Source organism: Molothrus aeneus, chromosome 3, assembly GCF_037042795.1.
Source record: "Molothrus aeneus isolate 106 chromosome 3, BPBGC_Maene_1.0, whole genome shotgun sequence".
NCBI classification, from domain to species: Eukaryota; Metazoa; Chordata; class Aves; order Passeriformes; family Icteridae; genus Molothrus; species Molothrus aeneus.
This window is the reverse complement of record NC_089648.1, coordinates 26,415,310-26,437,677: the sequence shown is the minus strand read 5'-3', so window position 1 is coordinate 26,437,677 and position 22,368 is coordinate 26,415,310. Positions and strand designations below refer to the sequence as shown.

Genomic DNA, 22,368 nt, shown 5'->3' with positions numbered 1-22,368 from the left:
ATTAAACCCTATACAGCACACAGTCCAGTGAATAAAAAGTAGATTACAGTGATTTAGTCATCTACCTTTTCTTTTTAAGACAAACAACTCACTTTGAGGCTGAGCAAAAGAATAACTATTTTGTTAACAACTCATCTGTTTTGATTTTAAAACTCTTAGGACTTCTTTTATGTAATGGAAGATAATGAGAGGCACAGCAAGAAGCAGGTTTATTGCACCATATAGAAAAGTTTCAATCCAAAGGCGGATTGTCAGCTCCTTAACGTGGTCTTCTCTGTGTCATGGAGTTGATGTGATGAGGCTTTGGGACGGTCCCAGCCAGCCAGTGGTGGATTTCCTTTGAGGCAGAGGATGTCCCCAGAGGTAAGAAAGCTGTCCCATGTCCCCACCTGCCTTCCCTGCCCAGCGAAGGAGATGGTGCGAGAGGCAAGAGGCAGAGAGATGCAGCCTGAGCAGCGGAGGGCTGTGATATTGCCTGCTTGAGCAGCTTGCACTAATTTGAGCAGCCCAAAGGTCAGGACTATTTATGCAGATAAAAGGTCAATGGCAAGCTGGCATGTGGCTGCAGGCTATCTTGGTACGCACTTCACCCGGGGCACTGGTGCAGGCCTCTGATTCACAGTTTGTCTTTCTGCATGAACTTTCAGGCCAAGCTTTGGCTGGGAAAAAAAAATCTCTGCCATGGGAGCTGACACAGTTAGGATCCAGATGCAATTTTTTTTTTTTTGTGGCTCAGGCTCATCTGTAGCTAAATCAAACCTGTGAATCATTATTTATAAAAGCAGACAAATTCTGAACTGTTTCCTCAGTATTTAATCAGCCCTTGTGTTGGATAAACCCCTCTGAAAGCATGCCTGAGTGGAAACAGAGGAAAAAGTGAGTAAGATGCTCAGGATGTGACCTGCTGAAAGAAAGCCAGTGAAAAGCCTACTGAATTTAACAGAGGTGGATTCTTCAGCTGTCAGTGTGTGTGGACATAAATCTCTTTAAACATGCAGGATCTTAGAGCACAAGACTTAATGACAGGGTTTGAATTTCCAGAGCAGTTTCAGCTTAAGTGAAACAATGTATGTTTGGGTGAAAAAGGGAAGTAGATATACTAAGTTAATCTAGTCAGATTCTACACTGTATTTCAAATTTTACAGTCAATAAGTGCTTCACCTTTGCTGTGGTGAAAATTAAGATATATTTTAACTTTCAGTTCCAGCAGTCTGTTTGCCTGCACTGGTTTTAAAGAAAATCCTTTTGACTTCTGCTGTAAATCAGTTCCATATGCCCTGGTCCCCAGTAGGAAGTATGGAAAATATTTTGTGACATTTAATTACTCCAAAAAAAAGGTAATGGGAAAGCATCATTACATCGATTTGTTTTTCATCACAGAGGTATTTGGCACCATGCCCTAATTAAGGCTGCAGCAATAACTCTATTATAAGCAGTGCTTTGCCTCCCCCGGGAATTTTTTAATAGTTACCTATGATTCTGTCCTTTTTGTTTGTTAATAAAGAAAAAATACGTTAGGATGAAAACCTTCCATGTAGAAAGCCACCAAAACTAAGAGTCTTCAGATCCAGAAAAGCCTATTTTTCCTCTTATTTCTTCCTGTCAAAATGGAGAATTACCAAGTACTTCCTTGACCACTGTCTTCCTAGATCTTCACATGAGGGGAAGTTTAAACAGTTGCTTGGATGCATCTTGTCAAGCTGTGATGATAATAACTGGGTGGTGCTTCTCACAGAGAAAGGCTTCTGCCCCATGGGTGGGAGAGCTGCTGACTCCGGATGGCGTCCTCTTACAGCTCATCAAAGGAAAGGAAAAGAAGCCTTTGCTGAATCTGAAAATATTGGAATACATTCTGCAATTTCCTGGACTTTATGCTGCCTCTTGTAAGTGTTACAGTATTATTTCCACTCCTGGGAAAACAGAACTGTACTAAAGATGATGACTGTGGGATTTCTGTTATCTCGGAGTAAATATGGGGTTTATGCTTTCCCTCCTATTAAGGTATTTTAGAAAGTGAAACACAGAAAAAGTAAGATCTTGCTCAGAGTTAGATAGTGAGGACCATCTATTCTTGTACTTCAAGAACACAGTTAAGAAATGGGATCTCTTACTGCCTCTGCCCAGGCAGCATTCTCATCTTCCAGAATGATACACTGGTGAGATGAAGACCTAGAGCTAGGTTATTCTCATAGGAGCACAGAAAATACTGCAGGTTTATGGACAATGTTCCATCAGAAATCCTCATAAAATAGAAGCAGTTGTTTATCTCTTTGAAACTAAGAAAAAAAAGAAAAAGATTGTGAGTCCCACTGGCTTTTTACTCTCAACACTAGTCTAGAGCCTATTATTAGATATTGTCTCTTCCTCCGACCTCCCAGTTTTATGTGAGCGAGTACACCTATCTGCCCTTTTGGACTCTCTTGTCTTGTTTTGTGTTGGTGAGTGGTCACAATATAGTGAAAGAGTCAGTTTTAGGTCACCTGAATCAGCTTTACAACACCTAGCCTCGATGAGGGGAGCAGTGCAATCCCAACAACAGATCTCTGTATCTGCTGGCTGCAAACCTGCCTGGCTTCTCCAGTGGGTCTGGTGCTCCATGGAGGGCACCACACTGCTAGAGCTGCCCTGGTATTCCTATCTGAATTACCTAAAAGTTGGTTGGGATATTCCTGGGCCATCTTCAGCATTGACACAGCCATAGGTATATTCTGAAAGCAGGTAATGCAGTCCCTTCTGCCAGGTACTGCTCTTGTCTGTGCACTTGCCACAGAAAATGAAGTGTGGAGGAATGACCTGTCCATACTCCCTGGGGGGAGAAATGCTATCCCCATGATTTTGGGCACTGTGCAGTGTGAGTGCTCTAGGGACCAGGCACAAAGGACAGGACAAGGCTTTCAACATGCAAGGAGAAAGTGCAGTTATTCCCACAACCATGTTTGTATTTGAGGAGGTGTCTTCCATCCAACACAGTCCATAAGCCTCTGGTTGTTTCTATCCACTGCTGCCATCCAGGTGAGGTGAGGGTAGCCAGTTCTCAGCATTCTGGGTTGTTTCATCAAGAGATGCTCTCAGAATACCAGAAGCTGAGATGTCTCATTTAGCACCTTAAAATTTTGTAGATAACTAAGCTTTTCCTTGCTGAGGGCTGAATGGGCCATCCAAATACATCTGGGTGGATAAATATTGATTTCCACCTTAGTTTTATGCCCATAAAGCTGGAATGGAGGATAAAGGCCTTTCTCAGGGGGGCAGGTTCTGTTACAGAAAAAGTTGGAAAAAATCAGACTCATTATGGGAAAACAGCCATGAGCAATTTTCCTTCTGTATGCAGCAGTGAAATGCTAAGTGTTAGTACTTATGATAAATAGAGAACTGTTTTCTTCTTATCTCAGAAATTCACTTATAAAATTTGCAGTTAATTTCTAATTAGGTTGTTCAAGCTATTACAATAATCTTGAGGAAGCAGCTATAGCATTTTTGTACCATGGCACAGCATTCTGTATACATCAGTCCAAATGATCCACTAAAGTATTATTAAAGCAATAGAATAAATTGCATTTACACAATATTAAATATACCTCAAAGAGTAACTGTGAAAATTGCTAGCATATACAGCTCATCTAACCTTGGAACTCAAATTGCTTTTCTAATTTGCTGCCCTAATCCTTAAACTGGACTTCTATAAAACTGTATTTCTGTGTTGAGGGGAAGAAAAAAAGCACAGATCACAAACATTGACAAATATATTAAATTACATAGCAGAGAGAGAAATTATCATGTTAAAAAGACCAAGCTGGTAGAACTATACCTGACCATTGCAACAGAGAAATCACCATCATTTCCCATTATTGCTCTGTCAGAGGTTCCAGAGTCACAGCCTGCAGCTGGGGCCAGTCATTTGATGTATTTCCCTGCCTCTCGTGGCACATGCAGGCTGCAGAGTGTCAGTTAGGCTGCTGAAAAGCAACTCTGTCTCTCTGGCTACCCCAACATACCTGAGGATTGCTGGTTTACCTACCTGAGGTTGCCAGCAACCCATTTGTGCAAGGGGCAAATTCCCCCCTCTGGCATTAATTTTGCCAGGGTGTTCTCTTTAATGCTTAGTAATGCCACTGGAAGTGTTGGTGTAATTTCACGGGTAGTGTAATTGCAACTTAACTTCGTGGCTGATCTCTTCAACAGATGGAAGCAGGGTGGGGGTGGTGATGAAACCCACAGGAAATGGGTGCTGCTGTAGGAAAATGCAGATGGAAAAAAGGAGACACATAAGAACAGAGAAATGGAAGAGAGGGAGAGAGAGAGAGATCAAGGAACCAGGGGGCCTGAGAAACACACAGCAGAGGGAGGATGCTCTGAATGACCACTTCTTCTGAATGACCACTTCTTTAGAGAAAACTAAATGTAAACTAAAAAGACTATGAATAATTTAATATAAATTACAGATACCAAATCCTTTAAGGGGGACATACACAAAAACATTTAGTATGGTGGTTGGGTTCTCTGGGACCCTTGCATTCAAGTGCCTGCTCCTCAGCAGACCTTTAGGCCATAATTAATGAGCCTTCAACTCATTCATGCTGTGGCCCTCATGTTTCCCAGAGCCTCCATGCTTGTAATGGCCAGTGATAAACTCCAGGAACAGGACTCAGTCAGAATTTGCTATCTCAATACAGGCCTTCCACATATTTCTCATCAAATTCATCAGGACCAGTTTCACAGAAATGCAGATTTACAACATCTCAACAGATTCCTTGAGCCTGGGCAACTGAGCAACCTAGGTATTGCAATGTTTTGCCTCTCTGAGGTAATGTGAGGATAAAAGACAGATGCCAAGGAGAGGTCTTGGCACATCAGGCCCAGCACCATGCACCTGTGGGCATTCTGTTGCCAGGACCCAAGCTAAGGTCTCTACAGGAAATGGTTTTGCTCCACAAATTGCACCAGCACTCTGCTCTGCTCTGCTCCAGATTTGAGGGTGTGACAGGAATGCACCCTGAGCTGCTATGCCACTTTTATCCCAAATCTAGAGCAGGTGATGAATTTTTTGGTCAAGAACTTTTCTGCACAGATTCTCGCCTCTAGAAGTGTAAAGAAGTTGGGAATGTCTGAGCAATCCTTAAAATTGAACCAAAGGGGGCATCAGGGAGGAGTAAAATTCAGCTGAAGCTCAGCTGTCTGCATCCAGCATAGCCAGACCACAGGCAGGGATTTGCTCCTTCTTCCTGTGGCAGCAGTTGGAGGAAGCATGGGTAACAATAACCTTGGCAGTCATTGCCTGCTCTTGGAAGTATTTTATTAATGTAGGTACACATTACACATTGCAAAAATGTTAGCAGAGTTGGAAAAGACAATAGTTCAGATATGCTTGATTTGTGGACTATAAATAAAGGTAAAGGGAAAGGAAGCCTAACAAACCAGTGCATCACAAAACAGTAACTGCAGATGGATTTCAAGGCTGAAGGCAAGCTTTTATGGTGGTGTTTTATGTATTGCCTATGAACACAAAGTGAGGATGAGAGGCACTGTACTTAATAAAGGGGTCCTTGATTATTTTAAGAAACTAGGCCTTCTTCTAGTTTTTTCCCCTCTACTTTGTTTCTGAATTCAGTGGATACAAGATCCTGAAAAGAAAGCAGTCCTGAGAATTTGAATTAATGTTCAGGGGGAAAATCTCACAGAATTTTTGTTTTGAGTTCATTCATGCCAGTCCCATCCCAAGCACATCCTATTTCTGTGGCCTATAAACAAAAGACCGCGAAGAACTGAGATGAGTAAAACCTCTTTCGTGAGAGCCATTGCTCTAGTTTGTGTACTGATAGGTATAAAAACTATTTGTTGACATACTGTGTAAATATCAACTAAATAATTATTTCAATAAATGTGGAAGTAGGTAATTTTTCATTGATTAGTAATTTTTCATGTGATTAGTATTGTGATTTTTGTTCAAACTTGGGTCAGAAAACTTTAACTCAGGCCCCCGAAGTTTAATAATATATTTATGGTCCCAAAAATGAGTGTTGTGGATTCTACAGAGGACAGGTAGATCTGCTGTCACTGGACTCAGCCAATATTGCAGCTCTCTGTTGAATTATCTTTGAAAATACATGTGCAAGTTTGAAAATTGCACTTGGAGCCATTTGTCCGAATGCATCTTACAGAAAACCTTTACAAGACTCCAGATTTTAGCTCAGAATTGCTGGCCACCTGTGCTTAGGCACGGGACCAGGGCATATGCGATTCCTAGCAGGGGAAATGGGGGAGGAAAAGGGAAAATGTCGAATTGGGGGGGTTTAGGTTGGACACGCGGAAGAGTTTCTTCGGAGAAAGGGAGATTAGACATTGGAATGGGCCGCCCAGGGAGGTGATGGTGGAGTCACCGTCCCTGGAGGTGTTTAAGGAAAGCCTGGATGTGGCACTCGGTGCACGGTCTAGTTACACGGCGGTGGTCGGTCACGGCTTGGACTCGATGAGCTCAGCGATCGTTCCCAACCTAATTGATTCTGTGAAATCTATTCTTTTCAATTCTTTTCAACGACGCTACCAAGAGCTGAAGCATCCCTAGCTTGCAGCGCGAGGTGGGAATTTTTCTGGACTGTGCTGGATACAGAGCGAGTCTCATTTGGTAACTCTGTGTGGGTGAGGCTTTCCGGAGCACAGCACGGAGACAGTGGCTCGAAACGCTGTAGCAAAGGCGCTCCGGGGGACCCGGCTGCCGCCCTGGGCCGGGGCCCGGGCACGGCGCGGCAGCAGCGGCGGCTCCGCGGGGCTGCGGGGCCGCTCCGGCCCTCACGCACTGCGGGCGGGGGGAGGGGTACCCGCCTTCCCAGCCCAGAGTGTGCATGTCCGAGTGACGCATTGCAGGTACGAACCCACCAATCAGCGCCCTCCTTACGGAGTCCCCACACTCCTCGGCATTTTTTCCTAAAATCCTCTTCCGCCCAGAGAAATAGTCCCTAGCCCCGGTCCCCGCCCCCCTTCTCTCGGTGCCCCCCTTCCCCGCGCCGTTTCACAAGCGCTGCTTCCCCCAGTTTCCCGCACCTCGCTCCTTCCTGCGCCGGGGCTGTGGGGCAGAAGGAGCGCCACTCGGGGTGCGGGGCGCCCTGCGAGGAGAGCGCGCAGAGCCGGGACTCGTTTCGCAATCCACTTCACTGTCGGGGGAAGGGGAGGGGGAGGGAGCGGCGCGGAGCGATCCGGGCGGTGAGGCGGTTTATGAGGCGCCGCCGGCGGGCGGGCAGGACTCAGTGTGAGGCGAGCCGTGCAACGGGAAGGTCGCGCAGCGTGCGCCCCGTGCAGCCCTCAGCTCCCACCGCACCCCGCAGCCAGGCCGGGCCACCATGGTGAGTCCCTGGGCACGGGGCAGCCGCGGGGTTCGGTGGGCGCTGCTGCGGTGCGGTGCGGAGGGATGGGGGCGGCTGAGTTCGGTGCGGATGGGGGGCGGGGGGGAGGGGGGGGTTGGCTGCTGTGGGGCGAGGTCGCGGGCAGAAGGGTGTGGGGAGGGATGAAGCTGACCCTCGCCGTGGCCGGCGGGCTCAGGCTGGGGCGGAGGGTCCCGCTCGGAGGCGCCGTTTGCGTGGGAGGAAGTGGTGGTGGCGGCGGGTCCCGCCCGGGTCCCTTTCCCGCCCTGGGGCGTTGGTGTGGATTCAAATCCAAACGGCCCCTGGGTCGGCGGGAGCGCCGTGAGGCGGCGCCGGGCGTTGCCGGGGGGAGCGGCGGATAGCGGTCCCTCCTGGGAGGGGACCCGCAGGCTTGGGAGGAGGGGGGAAAGGAGCTTGCCACGATGGCACCAGCTCTGCTTTCTTATCGCTTCCTCCCTCCCTGCTCTCGGCGTGTGCGGCTGAATGAGGCAGCCTAAGCTGTCCGGCTCGCTAGCGAGGTGTGCTGCGCCTGGTCATAATAATGCACTGCGGAGCCCAGCAGCTTCTGAGCAGCATGATGATGAGGGGCAGGCTGTGCCTCACTGCACCATCGCCCTCCTCGCTAGACCTGTTGTCAGTTCGCGTTGGAGCCCCTGTCGATTCCGTGGTAGCGCCATGCTGTTGGTGGCTCTGTTGGATAAGAAACTATTTGTGTTCTTTTTTTTTTTTTTTTTTTTTTTTTTTTTTAAGAAATTTTGCTTCCCGTTTTGGTCATTGCGGAGGACTGCGTTTTTAATATTACTAGCGAATTGTAATCCACTTCGAAATAGAACGCATTTTGTAAAATCGGAGAATAGTTTCAAATTCAGTCTAAAGGATGCGAGTTTAACGTTTGTTGGTTTTTTAAAATTAAAACAAGTGGATGCTGAGAAACGTACTAAAAGGAGCAATTCTGTTGCTAAAGCAGCACCACTGACCACTTAGTGCTATCTCTGCATTAAGAGAAGATGCAGTAGAGTGGAATTGTCTTTTCATTCATTATATTCTTCTGAGGAATCAAATGACTGTCAGCTCATCACGTTTAATGTGAACGATGGCTACTTAAAATTTGGGGGTTTTTGAAATGCTGTCTCCGGGCAAAGAAATTTGGTGAATAGAAGCCTGAATTTATTCTTTAGCTTGAATTGTGAACTTAAACAGCAAACCATGCATAAAGCAGGGGGGAAAAAGGGCAATGAATGTAGTAACAAAAGACTTACTGCATTTAGTCATCATCTGTGCAGAACCAAAAATGGAGTATCTTCAAGCAAGGTCTGTGTAAAAATGGGTGTGTCCAGGAGGCACAGTGACACTTTGAATGTGGTTATAGTTCATCCCGACAGACCAGACTGGCTCAACCTGTGACTGTCCAGCGTTGCCCATACGAGATAAGACAGAATGATTTGCTCCCAAAACAAGCTAACCTACCATAAACCCGATTTTAGTCTATATAGTCTAGTGCGGTTGTCGTTCTTTAGTTAGAACAGAACAGAATTGTCCCTTCAGATGTGATGCCTGCGAAGCACGCCGAGAGCCAGTCTCGGGGGGAAGCGGTGTCACCTGCGCTGCCCTTTGCTGTAGCTCTGCACTGGGCTGCCCTGTGCAGGAAGGAGCTCCCAGCCTGGTGACTGCACCGCAGCCATAGCGGCTCTAATGGAGCTCTACCTCTAGAGGCTGCGTGTGCCACAGAACCGGCCGCGCACACGGCAGGGCAGCTCCCCTGCTTTCCTGGGAGCTCTGGCTCCTTTGTCAGGCCCTCCGCAAGCCTGGGGCTGGGGGGATGGGAGCTATCGCAATGAAAATTCAAGTGCTGCAACGTGAATCGCAGAAAGCCGCGTCAAAGCTGCGATGGCATCAGATGAGGGTTTCGGGTGGCTCCCGGCCGCAGTAAGGGCATGTCAGACCTTCAGCACGGGCACCTGACAGCCGGCGTTTAACGGGCTGCCTTGCACGGGGCAGGCGTGCGCGCTGTCACGCGTGTGCTGCACCCTTGCCGAGAACTCCGGGAGGCCCCTCCAGGAAGGCACGGTGGCCTGTAAGCGGCAGGCATGGTGGTTCCAGGCTGCTAGCCCTCCACCTGGGTGGCACGGGAGGCTGGGAGCTGGCAGGCTCGCTGGCTCCGCCTTTTGCCGCTGTTGCGCAGCAGTGCCTGCAGAGCCCAGCACTGCAGAGTACAGATGGTGTTTGTTCAACCTTGCCCCACCTCCCCGCTTATCTTTCAACTGCTTCATACCTGTGCCTTCTAATAAGCTTTGTGCTCTTCTCAAACACTGCACCTCTTACAGGTATTGTCAGAGCTCATCCAAATTCGTGGTTAGATGTCTTAAATTGCTGGAAGAGTTTATATTTCTAAAGAAGGAAGAGTTTGGGAATGCATAACAAGTTACATACTGCTATGTCATGTCTCCATATAAAATTGTTTATATAAAACAGTATGTGACTCAACTTGGTAACCCGCAAGTATTGACCTAAATAAATAAACTAGGTTCTTACTGCTTAAATCTGATCTACAGTTTTCTGTGGATATAAATATCTTAGGGAAATGTATCACATTCTCTTCACTTAAACAATTAAAATGTAAATGGCATGCAAAGGTATGAGTCTATGTTAATGATAGTCTGCAGACAGGTAAAAATCTGTTAGGCTTCTGTGAAGGGACCAGCAGAGTACTTCCATCCCAAAGCTTAGTTTTGAATTGTTCTCAGCAGTACTGCTGCCATGCCAGTCTTTTTTAACAAAAAGTGGAATCTGCATGGGCATACTTCCTGCAGCAGAGACGAATCTGTGGCTGCCAATACCCATTGTCTGCTGCTCTAGGAGTTCCTCAGCAGCCTGGTCTTCATTCTTAAAGCAGATGAGCCCCAACCCATGTGTGGCCTTTATCTTGGGCTGTTGCTGTACTGTGTGCACAGAGGGTTTTGTAAAAAGTTCAGCGTTTGTACAACTGCTCAAGCAGCCACCTTCGCTTCTGTTACAGGAAGAATAACCAGCAGCTGGGAACGTAAATGTTCCCATGCAGAATAAAAATGTAATTGAAATTGGCAAAGTAAAAATTGACAGGTATTGTAAACACATTTTTCTAAGTCTTTCCCTGACAGATGCTAATGTGGAGTGAGACTTTGGTGGGCATAGTTATGACAGAAAATTTTTCAGTCAATATTGCAGTAATAAAAAAGTTGCTGCTTAAATGGTCACATCAGGAAAGAAGCTGAAAAAACAGTGGTGTACTTCAGCAGTGAATATGTCTTTTCTGTATTTTAGTGGTTTTTATGCTTCAGTAAAGGGTTCAGGAAGTTTCCTTTAGGAGGAGGTGTGTTACCTTGTTGCTGCAACTCCACTCAAGCTATCCAGAATTTGAAGAATCAGCTGATTTGAGCACCTAGGGAGAGTATTTCTACAATCCTCAAACTGGTGTTCTTTCAAGAGCAAAGTTCATTTTGGGTTTGGCCTGAAAGATTGATGCTTTCATTGCTATCAAATCTAATGAATTCAAAACTGGTGAGAGAGAAGAATGAGGTGTACACGGGAGCTTACCCAGCTGACGCAGAAATTGTCTTAGACTGCAGAACCTTTCTCTGTTGTCCATGTTACCTTATGCTGGCCGAGTCAATGGGCTGAAAAAAGCGTAGACAGGCTGTATGCCACTGAAATGATGCATTTGGACTGGAGCTGGTGTCTTGTCTTTCACAGCCAGGTCTTGGACACAAAGTTTCGTGTAAATCACGGGATGATTTAATTCTAGTGAAGAGTATGTTTTTCTGATTTAGCTAGTCTGCCTTAAATTTGGAGGTTACTGTTGCATTACTGAGACCTAAAGTGTTTTATGTTGAAGCTGAAGCTAGTAGTGTGCTGTGTAAATGAGTTTTTAAAACCAGTCTGTGGTTTTAAAGGGACCTGCGTGCCTTGAGCTTGCTAGCACTGCTCGGATTATTGATTGATTGATACACATGGTAATCTACTACTCGAGTGTATGGGATATTGCAGGGTCTGGAGAGGACAAAAGGCTGCCAGTTCTTTCTTAGCAAGCAATCCTGATGACTTTTGAGCTTTATTAGAACTATTCTAGGATGCTACAAATCAGTTCTGAAGAGCAACTACCATACTCAGAGGCCTCTACAAGTCTGTCTTATTTTGCCTTGAACTTTTGCTCCAGCTATAATCATATTCTCTTTTATTGCAGGCTGATCAACTGACAGAAGAGCAGATTGCAGGTGAGGTTTTTGTGTTGTGTTGCTACTCCTACTTGACCTGGCACATCTCCTAATCCAGTGGCAGTCTGTGTTACACAAGATATTTAGCTTTCTTAGATACTAAAGTATTATGGTGGAATGTTTTAATTTGTCACCTAATTTTTAAAAGCTTATCTATTGTAAAAGCACCGTGGATATAATGAATTCTAGTTGTGTAGTTAATATAGTTAAACAATCCTCACAGCTTTTCTGGCTTGTAGACTGGTAATTATTCTCTCATGACTACAAAATGTCCCAAGTGCAGACTGAAAGGGGGAGTGGGGCACAGGGGATGACAACAGATCTGGTGAAGGCTTGGAATCTGCAGTGCTTTTTTAACAGAAGGCAAAAATAATTTACTTTGCTGTCTCCTGTCAGCAGAGATGTTTGAGTGGCTCTTGTTGATGACAGCAGAGACTGGCTTCATGATGACAACTCTTGATATTCCATATTTGGAACTGTATTGTGTACTTGGACACAAGTGTTGTGTGTGTGCTGTTCTGATGGTCTGGCACTTACTCTGAAATGCTTAAATAAATATGCATCTGTTATATCTTGGTATTGGCCCCCTAGAAGCAGGTTATGTGCCCTGGCAGCCGTTTACTAATGGCAACAGCTTAGGTTATTATGTTATTAATTAGGTTATTAGGTCCTACCCATGCAGGCTGCACAAACTTACCTGTCTCATTGCTCTCAGTAGACTGATTGTCAGTAATAGATGGGACTCAAAGCTGGTAATACAGAATTCAGCTTTGCCACAGATGTTCAAGAATGTCATGATTTTGATCTGACAAGTGTATAGTGTTAATACTGGAGAGTCTTGTGTGCATAACTGTCACGTGAAATTGCTTTAGAGGATGTTAGGGTTCTGCTGAGCTAGTAGTGCCAGGTCAAGCATACAAAGAACAGCCTCTGAGATACTACTGTTTAGTTACGGTGTAGCTCTTGAAGACACTGTATTAAACAGAAGTGTTGTTATGAGCTGGTTTGTTTTTGCCATAATTGCCAAATCTGAAGTGTTAAGAACATTCTTCTGTAGCTTTTAGTCTTTAGAGGCTTGTTTTACTCAAAGGAGACTAATTATGGTTTTGTCGAAAGTCCTTAGTCTATTTACTTGTTGCCATGGTAGTGTCTTACAAGTAAGCACAAGCCAAATTTAGTTCAACTTCAGTTTGGTTTTTTTTTTTTTTTTTGGAAACTGGCCTACATAGCATAAGGGTTTTGTGATCAGTTTAGTTAGAGCAGGCTTTATCAGTTGTCACTGCTGTCTTTCCAATAATGGTTCATTGTTCCAGTTGTTAATTGTCAAAGCTTTATTAGTTGATGTAGCTAATTATGGAATATAATCAGGAAGTTTATTAACACTACCTTGGGATTAGTGTAAACTTTAGGTATTCAGTAATGATCATGTACTCCTCTGAGGCAAAAGTAAATATTGATGAGCCTGTCATACAGGAATAGAGGCTCTCAACTGCATGGAAGGATTACAAGTATATCTTAGTAGCCAGTGTAAAAAGGCCTGCCACTTGCTGGGCAGCTGTGATGTTTTGTTAAGCAAATGTATTTGCAAGTAAACCACGAACCTCAGTTGTGAAGATATAAGCCCACTGGTGGTGTGTGAAGGAATTATTCTCAGTACTGCCTAGGAAAGGTTGCATCTGCTTAGTTTTGCTGTTGGAGGCCAGTGGTTTTGCATGGGAAGACTCTTAGAGGTGCAGTTTAAATGTTTTACAGAGACTGGCTACAAGAACTTGAGGCACCACCACTCTGAGCTTCCCTGGGGATCCATAGTGTTTGGTTTGAAGGCAGACAGAGGAAATGGTAGGGCAAGGCAGAGGTGACGTTTACATTGCCATTCCTAAAACAGAAAACCAGAGTACTTAAAGCAGCCACTTCCCCAGGACTTAAATCCTTCCCCCTCTGCTGTGAAGCATCACAGTGCAGTTGTTAAAGGTTCCAGATGGCATGTCCTGTGGAACATGCTGATCGTATCAGACTGAAGCTTCTTGTCATTGTAGGTAGGGATGAAAACCTTTCCAGATTTTGTTTATGTGAGAGACTGATACTGAAAGCCAATTAGCTACAGAATGGTAATAGTGGCTGCAGTTTCATTCAGTAAGAATTGAAGTTGCTAAGTCAAGTGGCTCTCCCTTTGGGTAAGTGTTGTGTTACAAAGGTAATGGGGTCAGGACTACCTGGGTGGTCAGATGGCAGAGCAGCCTGAAGATGCTTTTGTCCCAAAGCCAACTGGTCAAGTGAGCTATCCTTCCCTGGACTCCAGAGTTCTAAATGGGCTCTGTGTGCAAGCAGGCCTGTGTATGGTGTTCACTGTCTTGTTTCTTTAGTGTGCTGTGGTTCTCTGTTGGGGATTTGGCCACAACAGAGATTGAAAATTTGTAGAAGTAGCCATGTTTAAACGTTAAGGTCCTGGTAGCTGTGAAGAGAACAATTGACATTCTCCTATGAAAGTTCCAGACATAGCTGGCTAAACTGTGGAGCAGTGGATATGGCAGTCCTGGTTCACTGAACATATTAGGTCACCAAAGGCTGCCACTTCATTTGGAAAGGTGATGTGGTGCACAGATGCCTCAGAACTTATGGTTGGTTAAAAGAACATTCTGAGCTAGGTTCTTAGAGTTCACATTGTTGGATCAGCATGTCTTTCATGGGGCCTGGAAGCAGTCTTTTTGTCGGGATGCAGGATGCTTTCAGAAGGATGGTGGAAAGGCTGAAACCTTGTAGCCTTAGCAGAGAGTTTTCATTTGCAGTTTGGTGTGGAATAAAGAGGATTTGCTTTACATGCTGTATGGAATCAAGGTGTTTAAGTGTGCATGGTATCTGTTTTATAACCTTATGTTGCAGGATGCCAGAATTGAGTTGCTCACTAAACTTCAGTATTTCATTATCCTTCACTAGCCATGGCTGCAAATCCTCCAAAGCTATGCCAGGTTGTTCTTGTTCTAGTCTAACTGCATCTGTGTATGTTGTCACTCCTTTGTTCTAATTACTGGAGGTGGTTCCTGGAAGTGGTTAGAGAGGTACTTTAATGGTATTCTTAACTTGATTCAGCATTTCAAGCAGGAATATGCTGCTAATCTTCAACTTGCTTTATTTTCTTGATGATTTATAGCCGGTTGCTTCTTAACCTATTGCAACTTTGAGTAAAAGAAGGATAGAGTTGTCCTTGGAATGGTTCCTTCCAAGTGTTGAGAATACACCACTAAAATGCCCATTTTACAGGAAGCAAGTCTTTGAGTTTTGTATATGAATGAAGTGTTGCCCTTTCTAAGCAGAGTCAGTGAAGTACTGTGAAGTGTGCTTTAGGTTAGTGATGGTTGGCTTTCACATGAAGGATGAAGTGGTTAACAGGTGAACGTTTTGAATAACTCTCAAGCACTTGACTCTTCATGAGGATGCAGCTTTCCCCTTTTGAGGTTCTTCCCTGATAGACTGTGAATGTCTCTACTAGGATTGAACCAAAAGCATTTCTTCCCTGGTATAGGAGCTTAGCCCTAAGAAATCTGTTTGTTGCCTCCAAGATAACTGAAACTAGCCCCCCAAGACCCTTTGGAAGGAATTGCAGGTATAGGTTGTATCTACTTGTTTCTGCTTTGTGACTTTTACATATTGTCTTGAAACTGTTTCTACTGGTCCTGTGGTAGCCTTGCTCTGATTCTCATGGGCTAAACGGGGGCGGGGGGGGGTTGGCTGTTGGGACACTGCAGACTTAATGTAGAAGAGTAGTGGGTTTTTTCCCCTCTGTGGGGTTTGACTGTGGAACTCTGGTATTGTAGCTGCATTCATGAACTATAAAAACCTATCTTTATAGTTGAATTTTTAATACTTGCTAGCTTGTACTCACCTCAAGAGTTTCAGAGTATGAAGTAAAGGCTTCATTGAGGTCATGTGAGAACACAACTTTTACTATGACTAATTCTGGTCTGGGAAACCCACCATCTGGAAAGCTGGCTGCATGGAAATATTGAAAAAAACAATGATTGGAAATACTTCTGATGCAGGAGTACCCTTGAGCTGACAGGTTGTCCAGAGCCATGATCTCTCAGGTGGCTCAAAAGCTGTGAAGGGGACTGAAGTCTGCAAGGGAATAGACAAGATGCTCATGCTTAACTGTCATGTGTGTGTGAGCTTCCACAGTCCAGTGAGCTAGTTTAAGGTCTGTGGCCAAAGACAGATGGCATGGATTAAAACCAACTCCATTTTTGGACTGGACAATTAAACATGTTATGCTTGTATTAGTGTTCCTGGCTACAGTACAGCCATTGTAGGGGGTTAAGAGGTAGTGTTGAAACACGGCAAAGGAGTCTTAGAATTAGTCAGAAACATTTCTGTGAAGGCTGTTTCAGGATACAGTAGGGCTGGAGCAGTTTTGTGAGCAGCTTTTCAGAATGAAGACTCCAGTGGCTTTCCTCCTGGAACAATTGTGGTAGCATACAATGTTCAGACATCTGTGTCCAGCGGAAGTGGCTTATATTGAGAAACTTGGGTGTAGTTTGGTCTGATAATACCTTTTTCCGTTGACTCATCTCCTCTATTAGTAATAAAAGTGCTGTTAAGCTGCAGCATATGTACCTTTAAAGTACCATTTTCAATTTTCTCATAGCAATTCCATATTGTTTTATTTTGAGATGCAATTCCTACCAGGGATGTGGATCATTGTAGTTGCATACAGCTATTTCAGCTCCATATTAGGAACCCTTATTCAAGATAGACAGTAACAAACATCTGAGGCTTTTGGAAATGGATGACCTTCCATCCTAATTTAGGTCAACATGTGGTTCATCAGTAGACTGATGGGTGTGTTTTCAGATGCTGATGTTGCCATATTGCCATTGCAATTATAGCAGGCTGAGCAGTATACCAAAATTTTCTTAAAGATTGAAATAAAATTTTGTAACTTGCAGCAATCAGTAGCAGTGAATTTTTTGATTGTTAACATTTCAAAGCTTAAGGGATTAACTTTTTTTTTGGTACAGAATTCAAAGAAGCTTTTTCACTATTTGACAAGGATGGTGATGGTACTATAACTACAAAGGAGTTGGGGACAGTGATGAGATCACTTGGTCAGAACCCTACAGAAGCAGAGCTACAGGATATGATCAATGAAGTAGATGCTGATGGTAAGAACTTTACTGATAAGTAATTTAATAAAGTGCCTAAACCATGTTTTTCTAACAAAGATTTTTCAATCTTTCAGGCAATGGCACAATTGACTTTCCAGAGTTTCTGACAATGATGGCAAGAAAAATGAAAGATACAGATAGTGAAGAAGAAATTAGAGAAGCGTTCCGTGTCTTTGACAAGGTACTGTAACGTCTACCTGGAATATTTCTGTTAAGAAAACTTGGTCTGCTTGTAATGTGCTTTCTCACAGGCCTGAGGGGTATCTGCAGTCCTGTCACAGAGCCTCTAGGCTGGCCAGTCACCCTAAAGCTCAGTCTACTCTGGTAGTATGGGAAAGTCAGATGAGTTGTCAGGATAGTAATAAGTGACACAATTTAAAGTACTGCTTGCTGTGATACTGAAATACTTCCAGATGACTGGCAGGAAATTGTTTCAAGTATTTAAAATGTTAATGTTGTAAGTCTTTTATTTAGCAAAGACTACATAAAATGCTAAAAGAATCTAAAGTTACTCAGCTTACTTAAGATGCACCTTGGAGCTGAAAACATGATGTGAAGTGCCTTGGGGTTTGGGGAGGAACACATCAGTTGAGTTAGTGTACACCAGCACTTCAATATTCAGTGTCCCAACTATACTGGGATATGTACAAGTCATCTCTCAAGTCCTTGTGGCTTTATGCTGGCCTCCCATGAAATAGGCAAATCAGATAAGTAGCTTCTGTTCTAAGAAATCACCACTTGAACCACAGTCACGTGATTTAATAGGCATCCATCACCTAAGAAGTTGCAAAAGGTGCTGATTGCATTGTTCATGGTTTAAAAATGTCAGAATAGGACAGTCAAAGGCTATAAGATAATATTACAATGCCCAAAGACATTGGACAACGCTGGAGATATGCTTACAGCTCTCATGTACCTTGTGCAAATGCTGGTGGTTAAGGCTGTGTTAACTACTTAATGCTCAATTTGCTCTGCAATGTTCTTAAGTTATAGTTAAGTCATTAGGCCTGAGGCGAGTCTATTCCAGTGTTGCTTTTTCTCCTCCCAGGATGGTAATGGTTACATTAGTGCTGCAGAACTCCGTCATGTGATGACAAATCTGGGGGAGAAGCTAACAGATGAAGAAGTTGATGAAATGATTAGGGAAGCAGACATTGATGGTGATGGTCAAGTAAACTATGAAGGTAAGGAGTTGTTAATTGATTCTTTTTGTGTAGCACTTGTCATGCTTGTTCTTGTGCGGGTGCTGTTAGCCACACCAAGTTTAAATAGGGCAGTGTTCAGACAAGTTCATCTGAACACACAGTGTTCCTTTAAGCTAATCTTCAATTAGTATGTACATTGTGTACCTCTCAATGAGTTTAAGTGTTATTGCTGCCTTTGTGCCAAAGGCAAAAAAGGGCTATTTGGTTGTACAGGGTAAGAATTGACTTTGTAAATCTAATGATGTCTAATGACCATTAGAATAAGCAAGTTATCAAGAGATGTTCATGTACTGTTCTGTTAACTAATGCATGTTGACCTGACTGTAGGATGTCACTCATTTGTCATCAATGCTTTTAAAATTACTTGCTGATCAAAAGGGGAAGCCTCTAAAACATGCAGAAATTCCAAGACCTTCAGAAGATACTTTAAATACATTTATTTCATGTAAATCAGCTACAACAGTAATTTCTTTCTATTTCTTCCTGACATTGAACTGTAAATGAAGTCATGAAAGCAGGAGTTCCTTTAGACAGTTGTTTGCAGCTGAGACACACTAAGCTTGTTTTTGACTTTTTGAATATGTTACAGAAAATATCTAGGGTACTTTCAGATAATACTGTACTGTTTCTGAGGTATAGGTATGCCTTCCCTTTGAGGCCTTTTTCATTGTGGCCTAAGGGTACACAGACATCTGTAAGTGAAAAGTAATTTTTATGTACAAGGCTGCTTCATCACTGTTTGAGTAGGCTGTTCAGAGACTGGCACTGGAGAGTGTCTGTGTCCCTGTTGTTTCCAGTTGCTCTTTCAAAACTTGAGCAACCAGTTAACTCCAAACTTTTAGGTTCTGGGTTTCCTGTCATTATTGTACCTGAAACTATGTGTCAGCAAGATGAATGTAGAATCCTATTTTGTGGGTTCTAACTTGAAATGGTTTATGACTAAGCATTGAATCAGTTGGTTAAAGCCAGCCAGGCAAAATAAAATAGTAAGGCTTAACTATTCCGCTCTGGAAAATAAAAGTTCAAACCAACACAAAGTTTGCCTGTACAGTTACTTAGTTGATTGTCACTTCAGTGTGATTTGTAGGGATTTTTTAGTCATTCTTGGGTCTCTTGTCCCCATCTGTAAGTCCAGTGGGTGTAGGACCCTGTAATGTTTTATCTTGGAAGTAAGGCTGTTCTCCAGTTCACTGAGGGACCAACTTTTATGGAAAAATAAAGGCCTTTTGCCATTAAAAATAGGAGGAGTTTAGGTGTGATTACTGGGAAAGAGGACTGTCTTGAAGATGCTTTTTTGAATGTAACTGAAAATGCAGTTTTGAAATAATGTTCAGCACTAGTAAGGCCACTTCTCAGATCTTGCAATTCAGATTTTTTTCCTTCAAATAACCTATGCAACTCTTTCCTTTTACAGAGTTTGTACAAATGATGACAGCGAAGTGAAGACGTTGTACAGAATGTGTTAAATTTCTTGTACAAAATTGTTTATTTGCCTTTTCTCTGTTTGTAACTTATCTGTAAAAGGTTTTTCCCTTACTGTCAAAAGATTATGCATGTATAGTAATTAGAAGGCCATTCCTCCATGTTTTTCTCCTTTATCTTACTGTCATTGTTCTGATTTTTGGAAAATTGATCTAAGTAACAAATGTTGCATGTGGCTTACTCTGGATATTTAAGCCCTTCTGCACATCTAAAGTTAGATGAAGTTGGTTAACTGAGGGAACATCTGGATTGTCTATTAAAAAGTAGCTTTCTCTAGGAAACTTAGGTATGACTAGTGTGACAAGTTACATAAAGTAAGCCAGGGTTTACCGTGCATTAGCTGATCCTTAGTTAAAGCAACATACTGGTTCTAGTTCTCGAGTACATAGGAGTTTTTCCTATAGGAGTTTTTACCCCTTTCTGTGATGGGAGGATAAGGACTCTTGCAGCTTAACTGCAGGATAAAATGATGTGAATAGCATATATCATATGGCTAATGCACTGTAAAAGTCATTCTCCTAGCTTACTTCACAGTAACTTGTTTGTGGCCATACCTGTAACATGTTGTTGAAATGTGGAGTCTTAACGTTGTAGACGATTGACAGTCAACAATATGAAACTTAAGTTGCACTAATGCAAAACGGGTGATTTATCCAGGTACTCGTACACAAGGTTTTTTTGTACTGCTGGTCCTGTGCCAGAAAACATTTTCTCCTCTTGTTACTATGCTTTTTAAACTTTGTTTAGCCACTTATTTTCAAAAAAATCTGCTTATGGCACGATTTGCCTCAAATCCATTCCAAGTTGTATATTTGTTTTCCAATAAAAAATTACAATTTACCCATACTGTTTCAATGTATCCTTGAATTATTTACAGGAATTGTTCAATGCAGTTGCTGCTCTGTGTTTCAGTATGTAGCAGTTTGGTTTGCTTATGCAATGGATTGGCTGTCTTAAAATAGCTTGGAAGGTGAAAACTTAGTCCTTAAACTCTGGCCCTTAATAGTATTGTTGACTTGAAGAAGCTTTCTTACTAGTAGTTTAAAATGTATTTTACAGTCTTGTGTGGAGCTTGGTGCTTCAATAAACTTACCGTAGTGACTGGCTATGCCCACTATCTGTAGACATTGTGAACTGGATGTTGACCTAGTTCAATAGTTGACCTAAAATTAAAATTCCTTGTTCGGACAACTAAACCTGTTTGCTTTCTTTTAATTATTTTGGAGTTTATTCCCTATCAGTTGCTACATTGGGGTAACTTAGTCTCACACTTGGGCTTTTCTGAAACTGCCATGTCTGAGTTGCCATTCAGAATGCAGTCAGCTCAAAGTACAGAAGGAAAACATTCTCTTCCTCATTTGTTATTGAGCATGACTGTGCTTCTAGCACTAGTTTTCTGTCAAGGTTTAATTTTTTTTAAAGTGGAAGACAAACCTGGTTTCTACCAAGGATGAATCCAAGAACTCAAAAGAATGCCAGAGGCTGCTCGTGCCCCTTGCTTCTCTACTCTCCTGGCAACAACTGCCTTGACTGTACATGTGCAGTATGGTTATCTTGTCTGGGGATTCTGCTGGCCTTTAAACAAAGCATTGGCCCCTGCCTCTGGGTACCACTCAGTGCTCCCAGCTGAGCAGTTACCTAATGTTTTAAAACTGTTCCAGTCATCTTTGATGTATTTATAAATGCAGTGAGCATCTAAAATTAGGACAGCTGTTCAATCCAAATTCAGGAGCACTTAATCAAGTGTTTATGGTCACTGATCTTAAAGCTCTGCTCTCTGAGGACTATGAACAGCTCTATTGGCTTTCAGAGAAGGCTTGTCAAAAGTGGTTTGATAGTCAGCATCGGAATTCCTTAGAACTGCTGTTTGTGTGCTGGCAGTCTGATTCAGGAAGCTTATGCAGTCTAAATTTCCTGGCAGTTAGGGTTTGCCTTCTAGAAAATAAGTGATCAAACTGACACTTCCTACCCAGTCTTCATCCTGTGCTTCTAAGAGCTTGGGGCAAGACATCCTTAGGATTGCACAGGTTGAGGGGAGTTTTCCAGAAGCATCAGAACAACCACTTGAGATTCTGAGTTACTGGAGTATTGGATGTCCCATTTTTATAGGTAAGTAATGCAAACGGGGATCTGACAAGAATTTTTGGTTTAGCCAGTCTGGTGCCTTGATTTTCAGTAGGTTGGGAATCACAATGCATTCAGTCTTCTGCTACAGCTCAGCATGCACGTGGAAACATCTAAGGTGAAAAGGGGAAGATCTCCAATGGAATATCACAATTAGAAGGGGGACCCACAAGGATGATGAAAGACTGCCTTAGCCAAGAGAATGGCCTTTGTCAAGATGAATGTGTGAGAAGGCCACTTTTATTTACAGTCATTTTAGCTGTTCCCTGCTTGGAGTATTCTAGTGTCAGGAATCAAAGCTTCTGGTTTTGTTTAGGGTGAGTGTCCATGTTGCTGTTATGTAAATGAAATGCCTGATTTCTAGGTCAGTAACTGAAGTCTTACTGCCCTGTTTACTTAATTCTTTAACTGCAGGATGGGAGTGGTAGATTTCAGTACTTTCTGCTAATGGAAGAATGTTTTCTGACAGTAAGTCAAGTGTGGTAGAAGCTAATGGCATGGGTCACGAACCTTTTGGCTGAGGTGTGCTTGCAGGTGCTTTTGCAATTGTGAAACAGGCCTTTGGTCACTAGGCAGTTTTCTGGATGTTTGTGTAGGAACACTCTGACATTTCAAGTTCAGCTTCTGATAGCTTTACAAGTGACAATCCATCATCCTGTCAAATAGTGTGGAGGTTCTCATGTTCTGTTCCAGCTAAAACAAAAGCATTTGTGGCACAACAGTGCAGTAAAACAGCTGGTGGTGTTTTGGTCCAAGCTGGACATCGAGGTGGGAGATCTTGGGCCCGAAGACT

At 43.2% G+C, this 22,368-nt stretch overlaps 1 protein-coding gene across 1 annotated transcript; it reads left to right on the top strand.

Moving 5' to 3' along the window:
• The first annotated feature begins 7,210 nt into the window (after window positions 1–7,210).
• Window positions 7,211–20,297, top strand: CALM2 (calmodulin 2). The gene is made up of 6 exons (XM_066546529.1): window positions 7,211–7,337; window positions 11,575–11,605; window positions 16,618–16,761; window positions 16,839–16,945; window positions 17,813–17,948; window positions 19,384–20,297. The coding sequence occupies exons 1-6, from the start codon at window positions 7,335–7,337 to the stop codon at window positions 19,410–19,412; spliced, it is 450 nt and encodes a 149-aa protein (XP_066402626.1). The 5' UTR covers window positions 7,211–7,334; the 3' UTR covers window positions 19,413–20,297.
• The last annotated feature ends 2,071 nt before the right edge of the window (window positions 20,298–22,368 follow it).

Excerpts from the sequence above, each read along its gene's own strand:
- CALM2 (XM_066546529.1), top strand. Across the intron at positions 11,606-16,617 it reads GACAGAAGAGCAGATTGCAG|AATTCAAAGAAGCTTTTTCA; the intron begins GTGAGGTTTTTG and ends TTTTTGGTACAG. Across the intron at positions 16,762-16,838 it reads CAATGAAGTAGATGCTGATG|GCAATGGCACAATTGACTTT; the intron begins GTAAGAACTTTA and ends TCAATCTTTCAG.